Here is a 23,819-nt window from a genome sequence, read left to right as displayed (position 1 = left end):
AAAATATTATGCGTTTTTTTCACAATCATATTCCTTTTTTTTTTTTTTACATTTGAAAGAATATCTTTTGAAAACCATAATCACTAAAAATAATTGAATTCATTCTGACATGAAATCTGTTCATTACTTTGGTAAAACTTACATTAAAATATGAGCATTGATCTGGGAGATCCAAACTTAATGCAGCTGTATAAAATATTGTCCCAGAGGATCCTGTCCAATCCAAATACGCGAGTAAGAGACAATCCTATCTGCCTAATCTAGATTTAGAAGTGATTTCCTGTAAACAAACACCTTCATAAAAGCGGAAACTGCTGTCCCTGTTTAGTCTGTGCTGACTGCACAGTCCAATGTGGGACATTTTTTTACACACAGTAATTTAGCCCAGATTTCCTACAGCGGTCTCATTTGTTGATGTTGGAAAGTTCTTGGAAGGACTAAAATGTACTCTTTACCATGAGCTTGGTAACATAGTGCACTTTATCAATGAAGGAATCGCAACCCAAAAGGTGTACAGAAAAATATTATAATTAACCACCAAACCTTTATAATAAGTCAGATTAATAGTGGTTAATGGTATTTTCAAATGCATTATGTTCTTTAGAAATGTTTTCTACATATTTTAATGTGTTAGTGGAAAGGGATGTTAAACAAAAGACATGCTGGTACTTTTCAGTGTCGATGCTCGACATTCTGCTACAGTACACTCCAAAACAAGAGACAAAAGTGTGCGAGTATTTCACGCTACCTGCTGTGAAACTCATCCTAGATTGGCTCAAACTCAACCCCCAGAGCTTTGATAGACATGTCCTGAAAACCTCAACGTATGTATATTGACTTGTTTATCCCGTTTTCTTGCAGGGTGTACTTTTACTCCTGAGAGAGCAATCAGGGGCCTTTGAATGGTGGAATTTGAACACAGAATACCAGGGGAATATTAGAATATTTAAAATTTACTTACAATAATAAACATTGTTTCGCTAAATAATAAATAGTTTGTTACTAATAGACACTCATATTGAAAATAATTTTAGGCATTGACTTTAGAGCATTTTATACTTTTTTGCTAAATAATGAAAACTTGAAAATCTGATTTTTATTTTAACTTTCAATTTATTTTTTTATTTTGTGGAAACATTCTTGAAAATATACTTTTCGTAGTAGAAATTGGGTCACATTCAGCCCCAAAATTTGAGGAAAATATCCTGTCTTGTGTCTTAATTCCAGAAGTGACAAATATGTCTCTAACACTGTTAAAAGAGATGTCAGTAGTTTAATTAAAATGTGGTAAGTTATAGTTTTGTGAAATTCAATAGACATAATCGTTGTTTTAAAATAATACAATTTGCTCAGAATTCTGAATGGATGCCTATTAAACGTTGCACTTATGTCATTATCAAATCAAATCTAACTACCCGGGAACTGTGAACACATTATGGGTAAAATGATTGATTTAATATTCCCCCTTCCAAAATTCATGGGAAAAGGGTTTCTTGTTTATGCTTTATCTTTTTGCCTCTAAAATCTGACTTGTGCACTTTTGTTTTCAGGTTATGGGGCAACCTCAACAAAGTGTTAAGCAGTATACAAGTGCAGCAAGGGAAACTTGAGGCTGATGTTACAAAATGTAAGAGCAGGCAAATAACAAGAAGGTTATAATATCAAAGAAATGTATTTTTTGATGATGCATTTATGTCAAAACGGTCTGCACAATTTGGTCGAGTCTGAAGAGAAAAGCTTTTATAAAATAAGTACATTTATGAGCTGCAATCTGGGAGAAGGGGCTTTATGCATGTGCCTAAAAGGTGGTGACCCTGATACGCCTTTGCAATCCACATAAGCTAATCAGGGACAAAACGTTTTGCTTCGATAGATTTTTTTGTGTAAAACAAGTCTCTTTTAATCCAAAATCCAGTCAAGGCAGAAATTGTAGTCCCTTATTAGCCTGTCGGTCTGCGCAGGCTTATCTGAAGGTTGTCATTAAATTTAATTGATAAATGTATTCATTGGAACTAAATAGTTCCGTTAAAAAAGCAAAAATGGAATTAATGAAAGAAAAAAGTAACCCTCAACTTGGCTCGAACCACTGACCCCTGGAGTAAAAGTCTATCGCTTAGACCAACTGGCCATCCGTGCTCATAGGATGAGTGATGAATTTTATACTTAATGTAAGCAATCCTCGTAGTATCACTAAATATAACGACAGGGCCCTCAATCCATTTTAGGGAAAGCAGGTCGCTACCCAAAGCAGGGGGAATTTTTGCGGCATTTCCCTTTTTGGGGGATTTTTTACTTACTCTCAAATTATTACATTTGTACATGTTTGCACTATATTCATTGCTTTTTTTCATAATTTAGTATGTTTGACAAGATTGACTTAAAATAGAATTGAGATATAATAATTATGAAACACATCTATTTAAAAAAGAAGAATAAAATTTAGGGGGAATTTTTCCCCCCAAAAGGGGAAAAAAGTATACTTTTCAGGTGGGGCAATGCGGCCGAATTTCGGCCGTGAATTTGACAGATTGAGGGCCCTGTAACGACAACAACAGAACTCTCCAAATTATTCAATCGTTTGGCGTTTGCAACTCTTTACAATTTTCAGTCAAGAGATACCTATTAGGGATATTTTAGTGTATGGTCAATTTTCAGTGTAACTGCTTTCTCGCAAATATCATAACTACAAGGAAAATTTGTGGATCTGAAACAAATATTTTCTATTTTGTATATTTACCAAAACGTGAAAAGGTCCCTTTCAGATTGTAATTGGTAGGCAATAATAAATATAAATAAACTTCAATGCAGATAACTAGTAACATTAATGTTAAATCTGCAGTTTAATAATAAAATTTTCATAGGCACTTTTCGGGTTGAATGTTATATTGCCCCCCTCACCCAGTAGTGTTCACCTTTCGGCTTCTGTTTTGGCTTTGGTTGACAAGACTCCGTGGGGTGCAGTATTTACTATACCCCTCAACTGTGTATTATATTAATAATAAGATTTCCTGTTTCTGTAAACTGTTTTGTCACATGCAGGCATAACTGGAGGGGATTATATGTTTACCACCTGTCCTTGAATCTGGATTGTGCAATATCTCAAAAAGTTCTTAAGCTAGGTTAATGAAACTTGGTACGTGGTTAGGGAGACATATTGGAAATATTTGTCATATTTCAGAGGTTCTGTGTGTCTGCCAAAATTGTGGTTGCATTTTTCAAGAAATACATAAAAACTAAATCTGAATGAGGTGAGACCTCATAAAAAACTTTAGCTAGATGGATGAAATTTGGTATTTGGATAGAAGGCCAAATGGGGATTATGCACGTTAAGTCAATTAAATCTGTTGGTATTCAGTTGGTCGCGTTAGCGGCCAAATAAATTTACAGAGCATGTTTTGCAAATCAGTATGTGCTTAGCTACGCTAAGGACGGTAACTCACTATGGTAGGAACGATTACTGCAGCTTGTCTGCACTGCAGACGACGAATGCTTAGGAGCATCTGCTCTACTACTGCAGTGTGTGTATTAACCAGCTTGTAAGACGACATTGGCCAGTCTAGTGTTTATCATTGAAATCTGTACGTATTGGCTGCTTTCAGGGAAAACGGGGCTTAATGCATGTCAAATAAGATTAGCCTGTGCACACTGATTAGCCTGTGCAATGTGCTCAAGCTATTGAAGGATGACAACAGGGAACAACTTCAGTGCCTTCAGCGCTTTGATTCAGATCGTTTAACAAATCTGGCCATTGCGATAAATAGAAAGTACTAACCAGTCAGTACTCAGTATGTGTATGGAGAGCAATATGGGGATTATACACATTATTTTTTTGACAAAAAATGTGGTTGCTATGGTTACAGAAATAAATGATGACCAAAATCTGGATCCTGCAACAACTCAACAAGTATTTATGTTAAGTTGTTTAAACTAGGTATTAGTTAAGTGGTCACGTTATTTCAGTTTGTTCTGTAAGACCAAATTGTGGTTGCTATTGTTACAGAAATGATTGAAAAATATACTCTGCATTTTGCCATTACGAAAACATACATTATGTAGGCTACTTTGACAACCTGGTAAGGGACTGCTGTTATCTCTGTGACAAAGCTCTTTCGTAGGACAGTTGACATATGTTCTGGAATTATTTTGTCTAAATATCCTGCCCTTGGGGTTTTAAATGAGACCACTAAACTATATATGATAAAAATTTTGCAGACGAAGATTTCCCATTACCCGAGGATGCAGAGCTGCGCTGTTTTCAGCCAATAGAGAAGGCCCACAGTTGCTATAGTTACAGTAAGCTGCCCCCTGAAGGCCTGGCCACGGAGATCGAGACTCAGCTAAGATGTCACAGGCTACTGGAGCACGGTCGCTGGATCAGCCAGCAACACAGCAAGTGAGTCAGGGAAGAAAATGAGACATGCTGTTGGAATGCTGGGTTTAATGCATGTGCCTCAAGTGTCGTCCCAGATTAGCCTATGCATTTTGAAAAGTCTAATCAGGGACGAAACTTTTCACGTTTTGGATTTTTTGTTTAAAATCAGCCTCTTAATGAAAGTGCAATGTAGTTGGAAAGTGTTGTTCTTGATTAGCCTGTGCTGACTGCATATGCCCTGCTTTACAAGAGCAAGGCAGATATGTATGTATGGTGATGGAATCACAAATGACATTCAAAGGTCTTAGTGGCAGTTGCATGGCAGGTATGACAATAGCTTTATTAAGTAAAATCAAGTGAGCAATAAAGGGCCATCATTTTTAGCTCAGATGTTTTTGGAGAAAACTCAAGGTATTGTCATAGCCTGCTCGTCGTGTCGTCCGCCGTCTACCGTCGACGTTGTGCTTAAACCTTAACATTGGCTCTAAAATCAAAGTGCTTCCACCTACAACTTTGAAACTTCATATGTAGCTGCACCTTGATGAGTTCTACTCGCCACACCCATTTTTGGGTCTCTAGGTCAAAGGTTAAGGTCACTGTGACCTCTAAAACAAAAAATTCTTCTGACAAGCTTTCATTTATTATGCTCCCCCAAATTTATTTTGGGGGGAGCATATAGTCGCCGCTTTGTCCGTCTGTCCGTGTGTCCGTCCGTGCACAATTCTTGTCCGGGCTATTTCTCAGCAACTAATGACCGGAATTCAATGAAACTTTATGGGAAGCTTCAGTTCCAAGAGGAGATGTGCATATTATCAGTGGGTTCTGGTCAGATGATTTTTCACAGAGTTGCCCTTTTGAAATTTTCCATTAACTGTACATATAGTGCAATTCTTGTCCCGGCTATTTCTCAGCAACTAATGACCACCGGATTTCAATGAAACTTTATGGGAAGTTTCACTACCAAAAGGAGATGTGCATATTATCAGCGGGTTCTGGTCGGATGATTTTTCACAGAGTTATGGCCCTTTGAAATTTTCTATAAAAAATTCTTGTCCCCCCAACTACTGTGCCCTCAAGACGTTTCCTTTTATCTGAATATATAGTGCAATATTGTGACAAAAAAAACTTTGGGGAGCATCACCCGTCTCCGTGTTTCTTGTTCACAACTGAAACTGCAGCTGAGCGTTGGCACCCGCTATGCGGTGCTCTTGTTACACATAACAACAAGTCTAATAACAGTTATAAAGGCAATATGAAGTGATAGGGGGAAATATGACATTACATCTGCGTGTGATTCCATTTGACCGCAAGTTTATGATTTCTCGCCCATCTGATTTTTCTCTTTCAATGCTACAACAGTTTTAATAATTAGTCTGCATCTTTGCTTGTGTATGGGTGCTCCAAGCATAGGGTTTTCTTTCCCAGAGTTGAGTCTAAAGCCACACCCCTGTCATTGACATTCAGCTGTGTTGAACCATCTTTTTGTTTTAATAATTTAAAGCTCTTTATCAGAAGTGTAATCTGATTATAGTCAAGATGGGGACGTCCTTGCAATACAGGTATTTTTTGTTGTTGATTACCATTTATAGCTTTTTAACCAGTTTTTTTTTAAGGAAAAAACTGGTTATTAGATTGGTGAATGTCGTCTGGCGGGTGGGCGCGTGGGCGGGCGGAACAAGCTTGTCCGGGCCATAACTTTTTCGTTCATTGTGAGATTTTAAAATCATTTGGCACATTTGTTCACTATCATTAGATGGTATGTTGCGCAAAAAATAAAAACAATATCGCCAAGGTCAAGGTCACACTTTGAGTGCAAAGGCAGGCTGTCAAGCGGTCATACTTTTTCCTACTTTTTCCTACTATTTCCTACTTTTTCATCAGGATCCTACTTTTTCCTATTTTTTTACCAAATCTTCCTACTATTCCTACTTTTTCATTTTCAATGGAGAATTTTTTTTTTTAAGAGTTAATTTAGTAAACTTGCAGGATGAATGAATCTATGGCATGACTGTATCCCTGTTAATGTGCATTCATCTAGATGAGAACTGACATACCATGCTGACTGTCTGCTAGCACCTCTTCAGGAGCATAAATATTTATTTCTTATGTAACTTTTAAAATTATTGACAAGTTTTTTTTGAAGTAACAATAGTGCCTTGTTTACTAACTTAGCATTTGTACACTGCAGACTTCACTACCTTACACAGTTCCCAGTGATGCAAGAGCTGAGGGAACCCATTGTTTATTCCAGTTTTATTTTGTTTCCATTGACAACAATTTGACCAAACCTTATGCATGTTTACATGATATTGCTGTTTGGAATGTAGAGATATAGAGATACATGTATTGTATGAGTGGTTATGTAATATGGAATTTATTACACAAGTTATTGGAAAAAAGATAAAACTGATGCTTTGCCGAGTTTTTATCATTTACAAATATAATGTAATAAATTCTGTATTACATGACAACGGATATGATGTTCTATTGATATCATAGGTACATCATGTTTAGTAATTAAAGATAAATGCACAGAGCCTAAATGCCCTGATACATTTTTATGCTCCCGGTAGGGTGGCATATTGCAGTTGTACTGTCAGTCCGTTTGTCTGTCTGTCTGTGTGTGTGTGTCCGTCCGAAAACTTTAATATGGGCCATAACTTTTGCAATATTGAAGATAGCAACTTGATATTTGGCATGCATGTGTATCTCATGAAGCTGCACATTTTGAGTGGTGAAAGGTGAAGGTCATTCTTCAAGGTCAAAAGTTAAAAAATACAATCCAAGGGAAGTAATAAGCTTTAAAAGGGAGATAATTTCTAAACCTGCCAAATGATATATTGAAATTTTATTTCAAAGCTGCGCAATAGTGGGCATTGTGTTTTGGACAAACACAGTTCTTGTCTAATGATGCCATTGCTAGTGAGGTAACTTCAAGGTGTTAAAGCGAAGTATTAAAATTATTAAACAGCATTATTACACTCCCGCAAAGTCATCAATAATGTAAAAGCCATTATTTGAAACTGGAATAAACAATGTAGTGCAACTGTTTCATTGCCCAATCAATGCTGTCATAAAAGATGTCAGGTGATAAGGTCCTATCTCCAGTTGCATAATCTGCTCTGCAATGACCAGTCATTTTGAATGTAACTTAAGTCATTATAACTGCACCCTATTGTCAATTTAAAGGTTTCACAATGTAGCTGTAGCAGAGCATTTACACTTCTTTATATACTAGTATTAATCTTGTACAACAAGTTGGTGTATCACTAAATAAATTTGGTCTTCTGCTTAAGGATATAACATGCACAATATAATTACCATTTTTATATCGATACACAGAAGACCTCTAACCACTTATTTGATGATACACAAAAATGAACAGCATCTAATTACATGTATACTTCTTTATCAGGGTAGCTTTGCTTGAAACTTAATTATCATAGATACACTATAAGTGCTAAAATTCCTAGTGGGAAAACAAAGTTTAACCCTTCATGGATGGAGAAGTTGGACAACAGTGGAAAAACACTGGGATCATGGTGCAAGAGAGATACCGGCAATGAGTTTGCAAGATATTGTACTGTCTGAATGAAGTCCATCTTGTAGTAATTCTGGTGCTAATCAACTTATAAGTCATGCAGATGGATAAAAACACAAGGAAAACATGAAATACATGCATGATAATTCACAAAAGTGTTTGTTTGGAAGTGCCCAAAAGCCAAGCAGCTCTCAGGGTTGTGGGGATAAATCTATCTGTATGCAAGTACATCCATCACACAAGGAACAGGTACAAAAGGCTGAAATCTTCTGGGCCCTTAAGGTAGCTTCAAGTGGGTATCCATACAGAACATGTGATGGCACTCCTGCTCTGTTTCAAGCTATGTTTCCTGGACCTGTGTCTAAAAAATAAGTATTATGTATTCCTACTTTTGAGGGAAAAGTTCCTACTTTTTCCTACTTTTTTCCTACTTTTCTTGCAAAAGTAGTTCCTATTTTTTCCTACTTTTTGAAAAAAGGTCACTTGACAGCCTGCAAAGGTCAAAAATGGCCAAAAATGAGCTTGTCCGATCCATAACTATGTCATTCATTGTGAATTTTAAAATCATTTGGCACCTTTGTTCACCATCATTAGACGGTGTGTTGCGCGAAAGAATTACATCGATATCTCCAAGGTAAAGGTTACACTTTGAGTTCAAAGGTAAAAAATCGCCATAAATGAGCTTGTCCAGGCCATAACTATGTCATTCATTGTGAGATTTTAAAGTCATTCTGCACATTTGATCACCATCATTGGACGGTGTGTCGCACGAAAGAATTACGTCATTATCTCCAAGGTCGAGTTCGCCACAACTAAAAATAGATTTATTATGAAACTTAAGGGGTTCATTATAAACAATCAGTTCAGTTTGAGTTGTCTCCCTTTATCAGACTTTTTTTCATATTGAAAACCTGGTTTTGTGACAATTGTGTCCCTTGTATCAATATCTTTTAATTCGGCTTTCCAGCCATATCAGCAAGAAAATGATAAGTGTTTATTTTGTTTAAATATTCACTCTCTATCTGGACTTAACTGATACGGCTGGAAAGTGAAGGGAAAGTAAATATAAAACAAAAGCAGTGAAAAATACCTGTCTCTGCAAGGATGTTCCCATCTTGACTAGCATGTTATTACCCTCTCTGTTAATGTACCACATCATTTTATATAATTTCGACTAAATTATTTCAGGCTGAATTTCTCAGTGAAAACAGTAAAAGCTGAGGAGGGTGTAAGTGTGTCAACGTCAACCATAACCAAGACAACCAAGACTGTGACCCTGGCGATTCCTAGCGATCACAACTCGGAAAACAAATCTACGATGATGCTTGGTCCCAGCCCAGAAAGAAAGTCAAGACAGAATGTGGCCATTCAGGTAATATTGCTCTGTTCCAGTACAATGAAATGTGTTTCTTTGTATTTAGCTTTCTCACCATCTGGAAAGCTTTTTACTTAGGCAATATCTTGTCCAAGTTCAACTTTGTGCAAAGTGGGGTCAAAAACTAGATCATCTGGTCTAAGTCTCATTTTTTACCCTATCGCAATGAAACTTGGTCTGAATGTTTATGTTGACCATATGCTAATCAAGTTTTCAATTGAGTCACATGAAGTAAAAATACATTCAACAATACATATCTTCAACATTTGTTGTACCTGAAACTCAGCTAAGCCCTTAAGGGCTAAGGGCTTAATTGCCCACTTCTAATTTATTATTTACCTAATTTTTGTGCAGACTTTTCATGCCCAAGGCAGTGAATATCATGTAGTCCTCTTTATATTTTAGGCCATCATGCAAAAACAAGCCCAGCAAGACAATCTGAAGAGCGGAAAATCAGTGAAAGACGAGCCCAACTCGCCCAAGTATCTCCTGGGTGCACCCACGACTGAGCCCGTGTTCTTCCGGTCCCCAGGGGGCAGGGTTGGTGCCCAGCCTACGCCATCACCACAGGCTGCCCAAGTACCAGCTAAAACTGTTGGTAGGTAATGTTATGGGCCTTTATTACCGGGCCCCACAGTATTGAAATAAAATTATTTTTATAGCGATTTATTTTATCATTAGACACCTAATCATTAGGCATCATTAAACACATTTGACATGACATTTATATCAAAGTATTCTAACAATTATAATTGTATTAATGGGTAATGTTGTTGTACGGATTTTATAAAGCCAAAGATGATCAATAGTGTTATTATCCAATTGATTTTATCTTAGCATCCAATTAGGATGTTTTTCAAGTCCCCAGTCCGACCACATAACTTGTGTGGACATTGGCCATGAAATGCACTCTACTTCCATTGCCACCGTACCTCTATTTAAGTGAAAGACGTAATACCATTGATAACAATTAAAATTGAAACCAAACACAACAAATCTGTTTCAAATCTACCCCCACACTATTTTGGTAATATAAAATCAAATGAGCCTCGCATTGGAAAACCAGGTTAAATGAATTTGCTAAAGTGTCATCCCGGATTAGCCTGCGCAGTGAGCAGAGGCTAGTCAGAGACAACACTTTCTGCTTTTATTGTATTTTTGGTTTAGATGAAGTCTCTTCTTAGCAAAAATCCAGCTTGAATGATAAGTGTTGTACCTTATTAGCCTGTTTTGACTACACAGGCTAATCTTACATGACACTTCACACTTATGCATAAAAGGGATCTTTTCATGGTTTGGTAAATTGACAAAATTGAAGTTGTTTCAGTATCGCAAATTTTCGGTTTGTTATGATATTTGTGAGGAAACAGTATGACTGAACATTTGCCATGGTCTAATATAGCTATATATGCATCTTTTGACGATTTCAAAGCCTAAAAATTATAAAGCGTTGCAACGCGAAACAATTGAATAATTGGAAAGTTCTATTGTTGTCGTTTAAATTTGTGAAACTATGAAGATTGCTTATATAAGGTATAAAATACGCATCTTATGTATGCTTGGCAGGATAGCTCAGTTGGCTAATGTTTGTTAACTTCAGGATTCCGAGGGTCACTGGTTCGAGCCCTGCTGCGGGCTACTTTTTTTTCCTTTTTTAAATTTTATTTTTTATTTTTTACTGGAGCTTTTAAAATTTAATGTTAACATTTATCAATATAAAGCATTTAATGACAAACTCAACAACATGCCAAACCCTGTGATAAGGCCCCTTTAAGTCACGTGTTCCTAAAGGAAGGCTCACAAAATTATATTTACATATTCCTGTCATTGTAGGGAGTGGTGTTCACACTGGGGGTGTATTGGTTCTGAAAAACAATGAGCATCTGGCTCCCAGCAAGCCTGCCTCACAGACTGAGAAGGCCTGGAATCAGCCCAGACAGGCCTCTGCAGGGTCGTCGTCGTGGCAACAAGGGAAGTCACCCAGTGACAAGCAGACATGGACCAGCTCTCCGGTAAAAGACACTTCCACATGTGTCAATCATATCTCATATAATATGCAATCTTTTTATCTTGTGAGATATAAAGTGTTACGCATTTAAAACCATTTTGTACAAAGAGCGTTAGGTTGTTTTTTTTTGGTGATTTTTTAGACAGTAAAGCTCGATTCCATTTTCAAGGAATGTGTCTGATGCTTTCATTGTGATGTGCGTAGAATGCCCGTCTATCAATAACAACACAGGTTTCTTTACTTGGCGGGCGTTAATATCGGGTATGAAAACGTTTTTAGCCAACAAACGAAAACCTCGCAGTCCATCCAACCGTTTTCAGAACGACCAAACGCAGCTTCCTCAAAGACATCTAAGGGGTCGTATGGGAAGCCTTGGCCAGGAAAGATCATCATTGGCGTTACGAAGTGACCAGAAGCACTTGCTGCTGCCATCACCGTCATCTGAGTCTTGTCCGAGTTGCCAAAATGATATACGACGGGGTCTCCTTTTTTTGCAACAACTTTACTATTCTTGTGTGCACACAAAGAGAACCCTGTCTCGTCTGCGTTGTAGTTTCTACTAGGATCAAGCAGCAGAGTTTCATCTTTGAGCTTATCCTTAAAGTAGCGTTCGAATTCGGCAAACCAACGTTGAATGATGAAGGCCCGCTCCTTCCCTAATTGGATAATTGTGTGGACGGACAAATACGGATGACGCTTAAAAACCCCACGCAACCATTGCTGTCCCGGTTTGTTTTCAAGAAAAGTTTTTTTCTGCCAGCGTCATTGATAATTTTCTGGACAACCGTACACAGCTCATGTCTTGTTCGACCGTAGCCAACCCTACTCATATGGACCACCCAGTTGGCAATTTGTTGCTCTTCGTCAGCACTGAGGACGGTCTTCGCACCGATATGGTCAGTTGCGTACTTCCCACGGACACGATCATTGAGTGTTGTTTTAGGTATTTTATACGTTTTGGAAGCCTGGCCAAGCGTCATTGTACCCGATTTTATTATTTCGACTGCGCGACCAACCACTTCTGGGTCGTACTTTTTACGTTTTGCTTGTAATTGACGACTCATAATATCTAAAATAAAACGAATTCATGTGACAAGACATTAGCCATTTATTTTAAGTTTTGGTAATTTATAAAACAATATTCTTGTAAGTTTTTGCTTTATTGCAGTAAACTTCAATGATAAACACTTACAAAAATTTGTTCGGAATAATGAACATCGTTTAATATATCGGTTGTAATTCCGAACACTTGATTTTTGCCTTTTTTGTTTGTGGAAGCTATACATAGAGCATACACACTAGTTGGGAAATGCCTAACTAACAATAGAATAGCAAAACCTGACGGGGAAATACTTAAATGACGTCACGTAACCTTAGGAATTAGTGAAGGTGAAATTGAGATTTGCGTAATTCAATTCACTTGACTGGTTGGTGAAACGACTTTGCGAGATTCTTCAAAATTTAAACAACGTTGCCGCTCAAACATGGACGAAACGGAAAGAGTTAAGTTATGATGTCATAAATATGATGTCATATGTCAGAGTTCATGCTTGAATTATATTGTTTTTAAATGTTTAAATTTTCGTTCGAAATTAGACGCTGTTCGAAAATAGGTACACCCGCTCTAAATATCTTTAACTTAAGCCTTGGAGGAAATTAAAGTTTTTGATCCAAAGCTCAGATGAATTTGTGGTGCATTTTCCTCACATTTCATTCATCAAAAATATAAATAATTCGTCGAGTATTTCAGTTCATCTTAGCACAGCCTTGATCATTTCAGCTCATCTTAGCACAGCCTTGGGCATTTCAGCTGCTCATCTTAGCACAGCGTTGAGCATTACGGCTCATTTTAGCACAGCCTTGATCATTTCAGCTCATCTTAGCACAGCCTTGATCATTTCAGCTCATCTTAGCACATCCTTGATCATTTCAGCTCATCTTAGCACATCCTTGATCATTTCAGCTCATCTTAGCACATCCTTGATCATTTAAGCTCATCTTAGCGCTAACCTCTCATAGATATGCTTTTATGGACAGTCACTGTCTGTCTTCAAATGTCAGTTGTTTTGATACACAATTATGATCAAATAACTTCTTTAGATGTCTTATAGATATTAACCAAACTTTTCAGAAATGTTTCTTGGGTGGTTTCTAAATTAAAAGTACGTTTGAAATGCATGATCCTTTTTTTGATCAGCTTCTAAATGCCTAATATTATTTTGAATTTATAACAAAGTAATATTGCAATAATCCACCAAATATATTTTGATTTGTTTAAAAAACATGGCGAATACTTTTTAGCTCGACTATTATATATGAAATATATATAGTGGAGCTATCCTACGTTGGCGTTTTCAATCCGTTCCGTGCCGTGCCGTAAGCGTGCCAATGTTAAAGTTTTCGTACTACCCCAATTATTTTCATTGTCCCTTGACATATTGCTTTCATATTTTGCATACTTCTTTACCAACATGACCCCAACCTATAAACAAGAGCAGACAACTCTATCAAGCATTTTGTCATAATTATGGCCCTTTTCCACTTAGAATATGCAGCAAATGTTAAAGTTTGTGTACTATCCCAAATATTTTCAATGTCCCTTGACATATTGCTTTCATATTTTGCATACTTGTTAACCATCATGACCCCAACCTATAAACAAGAGAATACAACTGTATCAAGCATTTTGACAGAATTATTGCCCCAATTATACTTTGAATATGCATATGCTATGTTAAACTTTGCGTACTACCCCAAATATTTCCTATATCCTTTGACATATTGCTTTTATATTTTGCATACTTGTTTACTAACATGACCCCAACCTATAAACAAGACCAGACAACTCTATCGAGCATTTTGTCATAATTATAGCCCCTTTTCCACTTAGAATATGCAGCAAATGTTAAAAGTTTGCGTACTACCCCAAATATTTTCAATGTGCCTTGACACATTGCTTTCATATTGTGCATACTTGTTTACCATCATGACTCCAACCTATAAACAAGAGCATACAACTGTATCAAGCATTTTGACAGAATTATTGCCCCTTTTATACTTAGAATATTCATATTATTGATAAATCTATGTACTACCCCAAATAATTCCTATACCCTTTGACATATTGCTTTTATATTTTGCATACTTTACCAACATGACCCAAACCTATAAATAAGAGCAGACCACTGTATCAAGCATTTTGACATAATTATGGCCCCTTTTACACTTAGATAATTGAACATTTTGCTTTAATTGCCATAACTTCTTTATTTATGATCACATTTTATTATTACTTTGACAAAACAACACTTACCTGAATACCACAATGGATTCCACCCAAACAATACCCCACGCCCCTACCCAGAATCCCTCCCCCCCCCCCCAGCCCCCCCCCAATTTTTTTTTTAAACATCATCAAATAAATAACCACACCCCACATTATACCCCCTCTCAACCCCTCCCCCCCCCCAAAAAAAAAATAAATTATTTTTTCCTTTTTTTATTTTTGAAAGATCGTCTAATAAATTATTGAATATAATCAATTTCCCCATGATGGCTTACGTTATACTGTCAAGCACTCGAATAGTAGAGCGCGCTGTCCTCTGACAGCTTTTGTTTTTAAAATTGCTACATAGAAAATTAAACAATCCTAGAGAGTATGGACTGGATTTCAAAATAATTGCGCAGAAATGTTCTTTGGATGGCCCTCTAAACAGAATAAATTGTGTGTTTGAACTGTTTTGTATACTAGTATTCATTTTCGTTTTTTGAGTGTATATGGTTTATAAGTTAAAATGACACAAATTCAACATGGGAGAAGTTTAATATTTATATGTTACTCTAAATTCAAGTTTATGTACATGTTTTGACTGTATTCAAATACATTCATGGCTGAAGGTCAATTTCACAACAGTGGGAACAGCGTCTGGCACGAGAGTTATTGCTGGACCATTTGAACACACACTTTATGTCATAGTATGTAATATGTTCTCAAAATGTTTGACCTTTCAGCAAGGTCAAGGTCCCCAGGGTCAAGGGTCTCCATGGCAACAAGGTCAGTCATCCGGGCCACGACCCCAGCTTTCACCACAGGCAGGTCAAGGCCAATGGTCATTTACTGGGCAACCAGGCTATTCCAGGCAGGAATTCAGGTATGTTTGCACCAGACTGACCGGAAAACAGGGATGGAGTAAACAAAATCCCTTTAGGGCAAACTTCTATTTACTTTACAATAAAATGAAAATTGGAATAGTGGTTACTTCTAAGAAAGGTAAAACACCTTTTGATTTTGAGGTCACCTGGTGAAAAATTTAAATAGGATCTTGTAACACACCGTTTGTTGCAGCACTATTTTTAAGAATGCTTTTACCTACTATTATGCAAATTGGTAAGAGTGTTTTCATGTGTGGAAAAGTAGACAAATTTGATTTGAGGTCATGAGGTCAAGGTCACATAGGCTTGTATCATTACATTGTTTGCTGCACTATATCTTGAAGATTCATAGGATTCTAGTTAGTCTTGATGAAGGATGACACCGATTGGTTTTGAAATCAAGAGATCTTTGTTCAAATTCACAGAGCTGTCTTTGCAGCAAGTTGTGGGCATACATGTTAACATGTTCAAACATTTCTTGATATTTTAATTCCAATTTTACACTATAATTCATTAGATTTACATTTTTATACGCCCGTTTTTATAAAAACGGGACGTATTATAGTTTCACCCTTGGCGGGCGGCGGGCAGCGTCCACAGCTGTCCGCTCTCTTATTCAAATAGTTTTCATCCGATGTTCACCAAACTTGGTCAGAAGTTGTGTCTAGACAATATCTAGGTCAAGTTCGAATATGGGTCATGCTTGGTCAAAAACTAGGTTACGGGGTCACTTAGTGCATTTCAAAGATTAAGCATGTTGTCCTCTCTCTTATTGAAGTAGTTTTCATCCGATCTTCACCAAAGTTGGTCAGAAGTTGTGTCTAGATGATATGTAGGTCAAGTTCAAATATGGGTCATGCCGGGTCAAAAACCAGGTCATGAGGTTACTTAGTGCATTTCAAGCATTTAGCATGGTGTCCGCTCTCTAATAGACCCTTACAGTTATTCGCATTTACTAGTGTAAGAGTTGTGTCCCTTAGCCAGATGTGACGTAATGAGATGAAAAAAATTCCGCCAGAGAGAAAATTGTACAGTGTCGCTGATAATATCAACGTCTCTTGCACTATACCGTTTATGCGTAAATTGCACAAATATTTCTTTTTTTATTATATTTACGCCTATGAAAGCTATTGCTTTTCGCATATTTCATTTTAGTACATTGAAGCGTGAAAATACATGAAACATTCCGTTCAATAACTCTGTGTGTTGCAAGACAAATCCCGCACTGTTACCACTAAACTTTAAACGTATATATTTTATTAAAATGCCATATATTGAAGAAAAAAAGAGCGCCGAACGTTTATATTTTAATGGTATTGATCATTGGCATATGATTTAAGCGCTTTTTTACCACTTGGGACCATGACCTTTACCAATAAAAAAGGGGAATTGAAGTGTCAATTCACCCCACCTGCAAAGTTTAGACTCTGCCCACTGGTTGGCAAAAGGAGGTGGAATTCATATAAGCGCATAAAGGGAAGGCTGACAAAATCATCGTTTGTAATAATAATCATGCAACATATCAAATAAAATTTTACTAGTTATGTCTGAATAAAACATTTGCATGCAAGAAAATGCATTTTTGAAACGATTATATTGTTGTTATTATTTGTTTTTACTAATCTCCATACTTGGCACTTCTTCGCGACCATTTTTTTTGCTAAAAAATTCTCATTAATTGAACTTATTTCAGAATAAATTAAATTTAACGAACGAAAACAAGTAATGATGAAAACAGAAAACAATTAAATTGATCGATTTTATGTACGCAACATATTGCACCTGATTTGAAACTTTTTTTGTCTGAAAAAACATACCTTGTTACACATAAAATAAATTCTCTTGAATAATGTAATTGTTTTATTTAACTGTTCACACAAATGTTGACACTCTTTGTTGCAGCATTTTTATCCCCGTGTTTTATTGCACCTTTGTTCATCACAACCCGATTATCTCGTTATGATATCAGATACTGCCCAGACAATTACAAAGAAAACAAGGTGTCATAAACCCAGGGACATATACTTGGGTCCCTACATAAACCACATGTTGCAGCCTAGTGTCTGGTAATAAACACAATTTATGATACCCCCATGTCATCCCCCCTTGGCATATCAAGCAGTCATTTTAGCCAAATTTTAAAGCCAAAATACTGCACATTTACTTCAATAAAATATTTTAACATTAAAAAGAATGAAGACATTATCCGAAATGGATTTACAGGAACAAGTGTATATATATTAGCCAGTTTAATCATAATAATACAGTGTTTAATAACTAAAAATAAATTAAAAATATTGTGCAATTTAACTGCTAAGCAATTTAGATATTTAACAGGTACCGGCAAATGTAAACTCCGCTATTACGTGTATACATTTAAGTACATTATTTTAGTGTACGAAACACCATCAAGAAAACAAGCAATCACAATAGGGTAAACAATACTTGCCTTAAATAAATTAATTGTATAGATTTATTCATCATAAAATGCTAGATTTGTATCACTCCTTGTCATTAGTAAAGAGATTTCAATATACATGCAAAGACAGTTCAATTTGCATAATATGCATAATTCTTTTCCGTATGTACATGTATGCTAACATTTATTAATGTTTTCATTCAATGTAAACGAAACGAAAATCCATTCAATGGAAAAGAAAATGATAACATTTAACAATTGTTATGTATTTCGCTTTTTTAGGCCTTTGTTTTACAATTGATTAAATGCATCTCTTACACGTTCGATCGCTGATGAACAACAACAATATCCACACCACTTATAATTGTGATCAAATAAATATATGTTTTATTATTTTTTCAAACAGCATTTTGTGGGATTTTCAGTATTAAGTCTTCCGATCACGTTCTCTGATAAACAATACCGCTGCTGTATCAGCAGTATAAACTGAATATCAAAATTTCATTAGAAAATAATACATTATTAACAATTAGGTAAGTACAAATCTTTTCGTGCATATGTTCAGTCCATTTACATCGTTAACAAAAATATTTTCTAACAAGATTTTTGTTCTGGTTTACAATTGATACACTCAATTATCATCGCATGACGTCACACAAGGGAAATAATTTAAAACCGTCAATAAGTGAAAGGGTCTATTGAAGTAGTTTTCATCTGATCTTCACCTAATTTGGTCAGAAGTTGTGTCTAGATGAAATGTAGGTCAAGTTCGAATATGGGTCATGCCGGGTCAAAAACGAGGTCACGAGGTCACATAGTACATTTCAAGCATTTAGCATGGTGTCCGCTCTCTAATTGAAGTAGTTTTCATCTGATCTTCACCAAATTTAGTCAGATGCTACATCTAAATTATATCTAGGTCAAGTTCAAATATGGGTCATGCCGGGTCAATAACTAGGTCTGGAGGTCACTTAGTGCATTTCAAGCATTGAGCATGGTGTCCAAAACCTTCGAACGGGCGTATCTTGTGACAGTTTGGCACTCTTGTTATTCTTAGCCTGTAAGTGAATAAGGTGTTTATCACCCTTTATTGCTTTCAATGTGTATGTTGATTTTAACAGGCCCCCAAGGATGAACCCAGCAAACAATCAGCAAGCCCAAATGAGTTCCATGTTCCAACAGAGCCCCAACTTACGGCCTCCATTTAACCCGATAGGCTCCCAGCCTAATGGCCCTAATGTTGGCCTGGAAATGTATGACAGCGAGAATAGTTCTGTGGGTAGGGCACAACAAGGGGGCCAACACCAACACACATCTGGAAACATGACAGGGCAGGGGGCGTCGCCCTTTGGGCCAGGAAACATGGGAAATCTGGGAATGCACCTTGGAATAAACATGGGTAACATGATGAGCAATCGACCCATAGGGCAGCCTGTGAATAGCGGTTCACTCTCAGATCATGGTGGTGTTTTTCCTCCCACAAGAATGGCAGAAGATGGGATGGGAAATGGAGGTAAGTAGTATTGGTTTTTCGTAAGAAGATTGCTAAATCAATTGTCCTTATATTCTTGTACAATAACATAAATGAAAAATTAAAATTTGACAGAATATGCTATTTACTAGTATTACTTTATGGAAAATAAACATATACTGTTATTATGCCCCCCTTCGAAGAAGAGGGGGTATATTGCTTTGTACATGTCGGTCCGTCTGTCGGTCCGTCCACCAGGTGGTTTCCGGATGATTACTCAAGAACGCTTAGGCCTAGGATCATGAAACTTCATAGGTACATTGATCATGACTCGCAGATGACCTCTATTGATTTTGAGGTCACTAGGTCAAAGGTCAAGGTCACTGTGACCCGAAATAGTAAAATGGTTTCCGGATGATAATTTAAGAACGCTTATGCCTAGGATCATGAAACTTGATAGGTAGATTGATCATGACTCGCAGATGACCCCTATTGATTTTCAGGTCACTAGGTCAAAGGTCAAGGTCACGGTGACCCGAAATAGTAAAATGGTTTCCGGATGATAACTCAAGAACGCTTATGCCTAGGATCATGAAACTTGATAGGTACATTGATCATGACTCGCAGATGACCTTTAGTGATTTTGAGGTCACTAGGTCAAAGGTCAAGGTCACGGTGACCCAAAATAGTAAAATGGTTTCCGGATTATAACTCAATACGCTTATGCCTAGCAGCATGAAACTTGATAGGTACATTGATCATGACTTGCAGATGACCCCTATTGATTTTTAGGTCACTAGGTCAAAGGTCAAGGTCACAGTGACAAAAAACATATTTACAAAATGGCTGTCACTACAACTGAGAGCCCATATGGGGGGCATGCATGTTTTACAAACAGCCCTTGTTTTTTATGGACTTGTTAGCCAATATGAATTTTTGCCATGCCAGTAAGTTGTTGTGTGGCAAATAATGTAAACATTTAAAATTGCTTAAAATGGAATACACTTTATTGACATTTTTTTTTGTCCCAGAAGTAAAACGTGTGTAAAGTTTGTTTGAGTATATGTGTGTTTCATCAAACCATGAACTAGGTAAAATTTCTTTGGTAGAGGTTATTGTTTTGAGCAATATCAAAATTGCAAGGTGTGAATTTACCAAATAATTTATGATGAATTTCATATAAGGAAGCACAGCTTGTTGATTTGTCTGTATTTCAAATATAATTGTTTGGTATTATTTCAGGGATGCCAAATCTGTTTGGTTCTGGTTTTCCCCCACTGTTCCGTCATCCCCCACCTGGTAGCCGGTTCCCGCCTCCACCAAACTACAACAGCTCCCCTGCAGAGTTCTCACCAGCCGGCTCCCAGCCCGGCAACACTCAGTCTGGAGTGCAGGTAGTTGTACAGAAAATGAGACTCCAGTCCAAGAGCAATATTGGATTGCGCAATATTGTATTTACCACTCGCCAGCTGTCTTTAAAATTAATCAGCCAATCTTTTGAATCTAGGTGCCAACTTTTTGTTCCACAAACAAATGTTGTATTTGTTTATATGAATGAGTGTTATATGTGATATAATTAAGAAGGAAAAGCACTCAATGATATGGAACTGGTTACTTGAATGAACAATATTACGATCAATTAGAGTTAACTGAACAAAAATGTTGAACTGAATTGCCTTACACTGTAATTTTAAAGTGTAAATTGCAACATATTGAAGGAACAATAAAAAAATATATGACAGAATGCAAAATCAGAAAGTTTATTGTATTATTCAAATTTCAACTTAATCTATGGTCATGTTAAAACATTATTTTGTAGGAATAATAAGATTTCGGATAATTATGTTTTTGCCTATGACGATTGTATTATGACATTATTTTTTTTACAAAAAATGTATGGAATTTAAAGCGGGTTTGCATGATTTTTTCAAATATTATGAATTTATATAAAATGTGTAAAAACATATTAAACATATTTTTCAATATAAATTAAAATAAAAGTTAAGAAGAACATGCGTCAAAGATGCGAAATAAGCCGGATATTTAATTCTGAAATCGAAAATGTCTGTACAGTCGAATTCGCCAGCATGTACATCATGCATGTACGATGTTAATCTTAATTTAGTTTTACGGATCATGTTAATATCCTGCAACGATATCTATTCATACAACACATGAACACTAACTCCGATCCTAATAAAAAGACGAATGGTTCCGTTATTGTAGGAAAATATGTACGAAATATCTTCGTCACAATTGGCTCAGGAGGCTTATTTGTCTTTGCTGCATTTTATATAATTCGTCTTCTATGTATAGCTTTTCTTGCCTATTTTGTGTTATTGTAACATATTTTCATCAATATATTGCAATTGAACACATATAAAAATCTTGCATACTCGCTTTAAAGGGATGTTTTTTAGCAAAAGATGTGGAAAGTTGCAAAGCAATTATTGTAAAGTATTACCTTGCACTGTTATCCTGGACCACTTTCTGTTATTGTTTACAGGGCCCTAGGGGCAGTAATATGCCATTCACCACCAACAACGGTTTCCCTGGAAACAGTTTTCCTCATGCCCCTGGGACGGAGCGAACCCAAGCAGTGAGGGAGTCAGCCCAACAGCCCCCGCCCCCTGGCCCAATGAACTACCAGCAGGTTTTTATAATGTGCAATTTAATCGGATCCATTATGGGCCTCAGAAAACTTGGCAAAATGCATGTGCGTATAGTATTATCCCAGACAAACCTGTGTGGTATGCACAGGCAAATCAGGGAAGACACTTGCCACTTTCAAGGATGTCTCTCCTTAACAAAAATCCAGTGTATGTGGAAAGTGCTGTCCCTTATTAGCCTGTGCAGACTGCAAAGGCCTAGCCAGGACGACACTTTACAGACATGCATTTAGCCCAGTTTTCTCAGAATGAGGTTCATATGAAAAAACATGTGAAATTGAAAGAGTTGCTTGTTACGTTGTGATGGTAGGTATTGCTTTGAACTTGAAATGAATATGATTTTTTCACAGGAGAGAGGAAAAAGCTTATCGATTTTTAGGTAAACATGTTTCATGTGACACTCACAATTATGTATGCTGATATTGAAATATAGATTCAGCCTTAAATTGAACCTCGCTCTTGGAATATGGGACTCAATGCATGTGTGTTAAGTATCATCCCTGATTAGCCTGTTCACTGTGTTCAGTCCCTTTCTGTCTTGACAGGATTTTTGTTTAGAAAAGACTTTCATTACACAAAAATTTCATAAAAGCAGAAAGTTTTGCCTCTGATTAACCGGTGTGGACTTCAAAAGCTAATCGGGGACGCAGTTTCTATGCAGGCATTAAGCCCAGTTTTGCTAGAATGAGGCTCATATAGATGCAGCCTAAAATGTGTACCATTTTCAGAACCAGTACATGAACACATTGCCTGGTTTCCTGGGATTGCCAGGCAACCAGATGAAGTCACCACTTGAAAGTCTGTTTGGTAAACCGAGATTCCCCCATGAGGACCTGTCCTCCAACATGGCAGAAATCCTCGGTACCATCAGCAAAATGAATATGCAGGTAATAATATGTAGGGACTTAATTCTTTTAGAATTTTACTTTTCAAGGGTAGCTAATTACAAATTTGTCTCTTTTTGTCTCAGGTAAGTTATTAGCATTGCATCATGTTGAGGGAAGAGTTTTCTGAAAACCATCAACAAAAGCATTAACAATATTTGAAAGACCTTATTGCAAGTTTAAAATGTTCTATCGGGTAATCTTACATTAAAGTTTTGCAATAACTTTTGAAATATTGAACATAGCAACTTGATATTTGGCATGCATGTGTATCTCATGGAGCTGCACATTTTGAGTGGTGAAAGGTCAAGGTCATCCTTCAAAGTCAAAGGTAAAAAAAAAAAGCGACGCATTTGGGGGCATTGTGTTTCTGACAAACACATCTCTTGTTAGAGTTTATTGATTAATTTTATGCCACTCCATGAACCTTTATCAGAATATTTGCAAAATGTTGTCCAGAGAGTTTGAAAAAGGGTCATGTTGGGTCAAAAAATGAATTTTTCTGTGGATCATTATAAACAATATATTATTTTTTCAGCAACCACGTGACAATATGTTACCCCCACAGAGATCTGGCCTTTCTGCTTACCAAGGGCATACAGAGGTGTGTGATCAGGTCTTAATTTACTGATATATACGATTGTAAAATATGATGCAATTATATGATGTTTTATCTAACAGTTGAATGGAATACCAGTTATCATTGTGTTTTGCACATGTAGACGTGGAATTTTTGCTATACTGACGGTGTGTTTTAGTTATAAACAAACTGTAATGTCAATACTGCCAGTATAAACAAACCTGCAAATACTTGTGTATAACTGTGTGACTATTTTATGTTATTTTAGGGCACATCAAAAGCTGAAAACTACTATCAGCCTCACAGAGGGTAAGTTTCCTATAGCTCTCCTTCAATGCAGCTGGATTC

At 36.7% G+C, this 23,819-nt stretch overlaps 1 protein-coding gene across 17 annotated transcripts in view; it reads left to right on the top strand.

Moving 5' to 3' along the window:
• LOC127855164 (nonsense-mediated mRNA decay factor SMG7-like) overlaps window positions 1–23,819 on the top strand; it is a 47,008-nt gene that overhangs the window by 15,197 nt on the left and 7,992 nt on the right. For all 17 annotated transcript variants that reach the window (XM_052390579.1, XM_052390666.1, XM_052390660.1 and 14 more), the window contains 13 exons: window positions 677–824; window positions 1,551–1,627; window positions 4,213–4,393; window positions 9,102–9,285; window positions 9,694–9,886; window positions 11,122–11,300; window positions 15,308–15,447; window positions 18,989–19,380; window positions 20,581–20,732; window positions 21,845–21,991; window positions 22,736–22,894; window positions 23,430–23,495; window positions 23,740–23,780. In XM_052390579.1, the coding sequence (XP_052246539.1) occupies window positions 677–824; window positions 1,551–1,627; window positions 4,213–4,393; window positions 9,102–9,285; window positions 9,694–9,886; window positions 11,122–11,300; window positions 15,308–15,447; window positions 18,989–19,380; window positions 20,581–20,732; window positions 21,845–21,991; window positions 22,736–22,894; window positions 23,430–23,495; window positions 23,740–23,780 (2,059 nt within the window). The remainder of the gene's footprint in view (window positions 1–676; window positions 825–1,550; window positions 1,628–4,212; window positions 4,394–9,101; window positions 9,286–9,693; window positions 9,887–11,121; window positions 11,301–15,307; window positions 15,448–18,988; window positions 19,381–20,580; window positions 20,733–21,844; window positions 21,992–22,735; window positions 22,895–23,429; window positions 23,496–23,739; window positions 23,781–23,819) is intronic.

This window comes from Dreissena polymorpha, chromosome 1 (assembly GCF_020536995.1).
Source record: "Dreissena polymorpha isolate Duluth1 chromosome 1, UMN_Dpol_1.0, whole genome shotgun sequence".
NCBI classification, from domain to species: domain Eukaryota; kingdom Metazoa; phylum Mollusca; class Bivalvia; order Myida; family Dreissenidae; genus Dreissena; species Dreissena polymorpha.
Note: the sequence above shows the minus strand (reverse complement) of the source record. Positions and strands in the feature narration are given on the sequence as shown.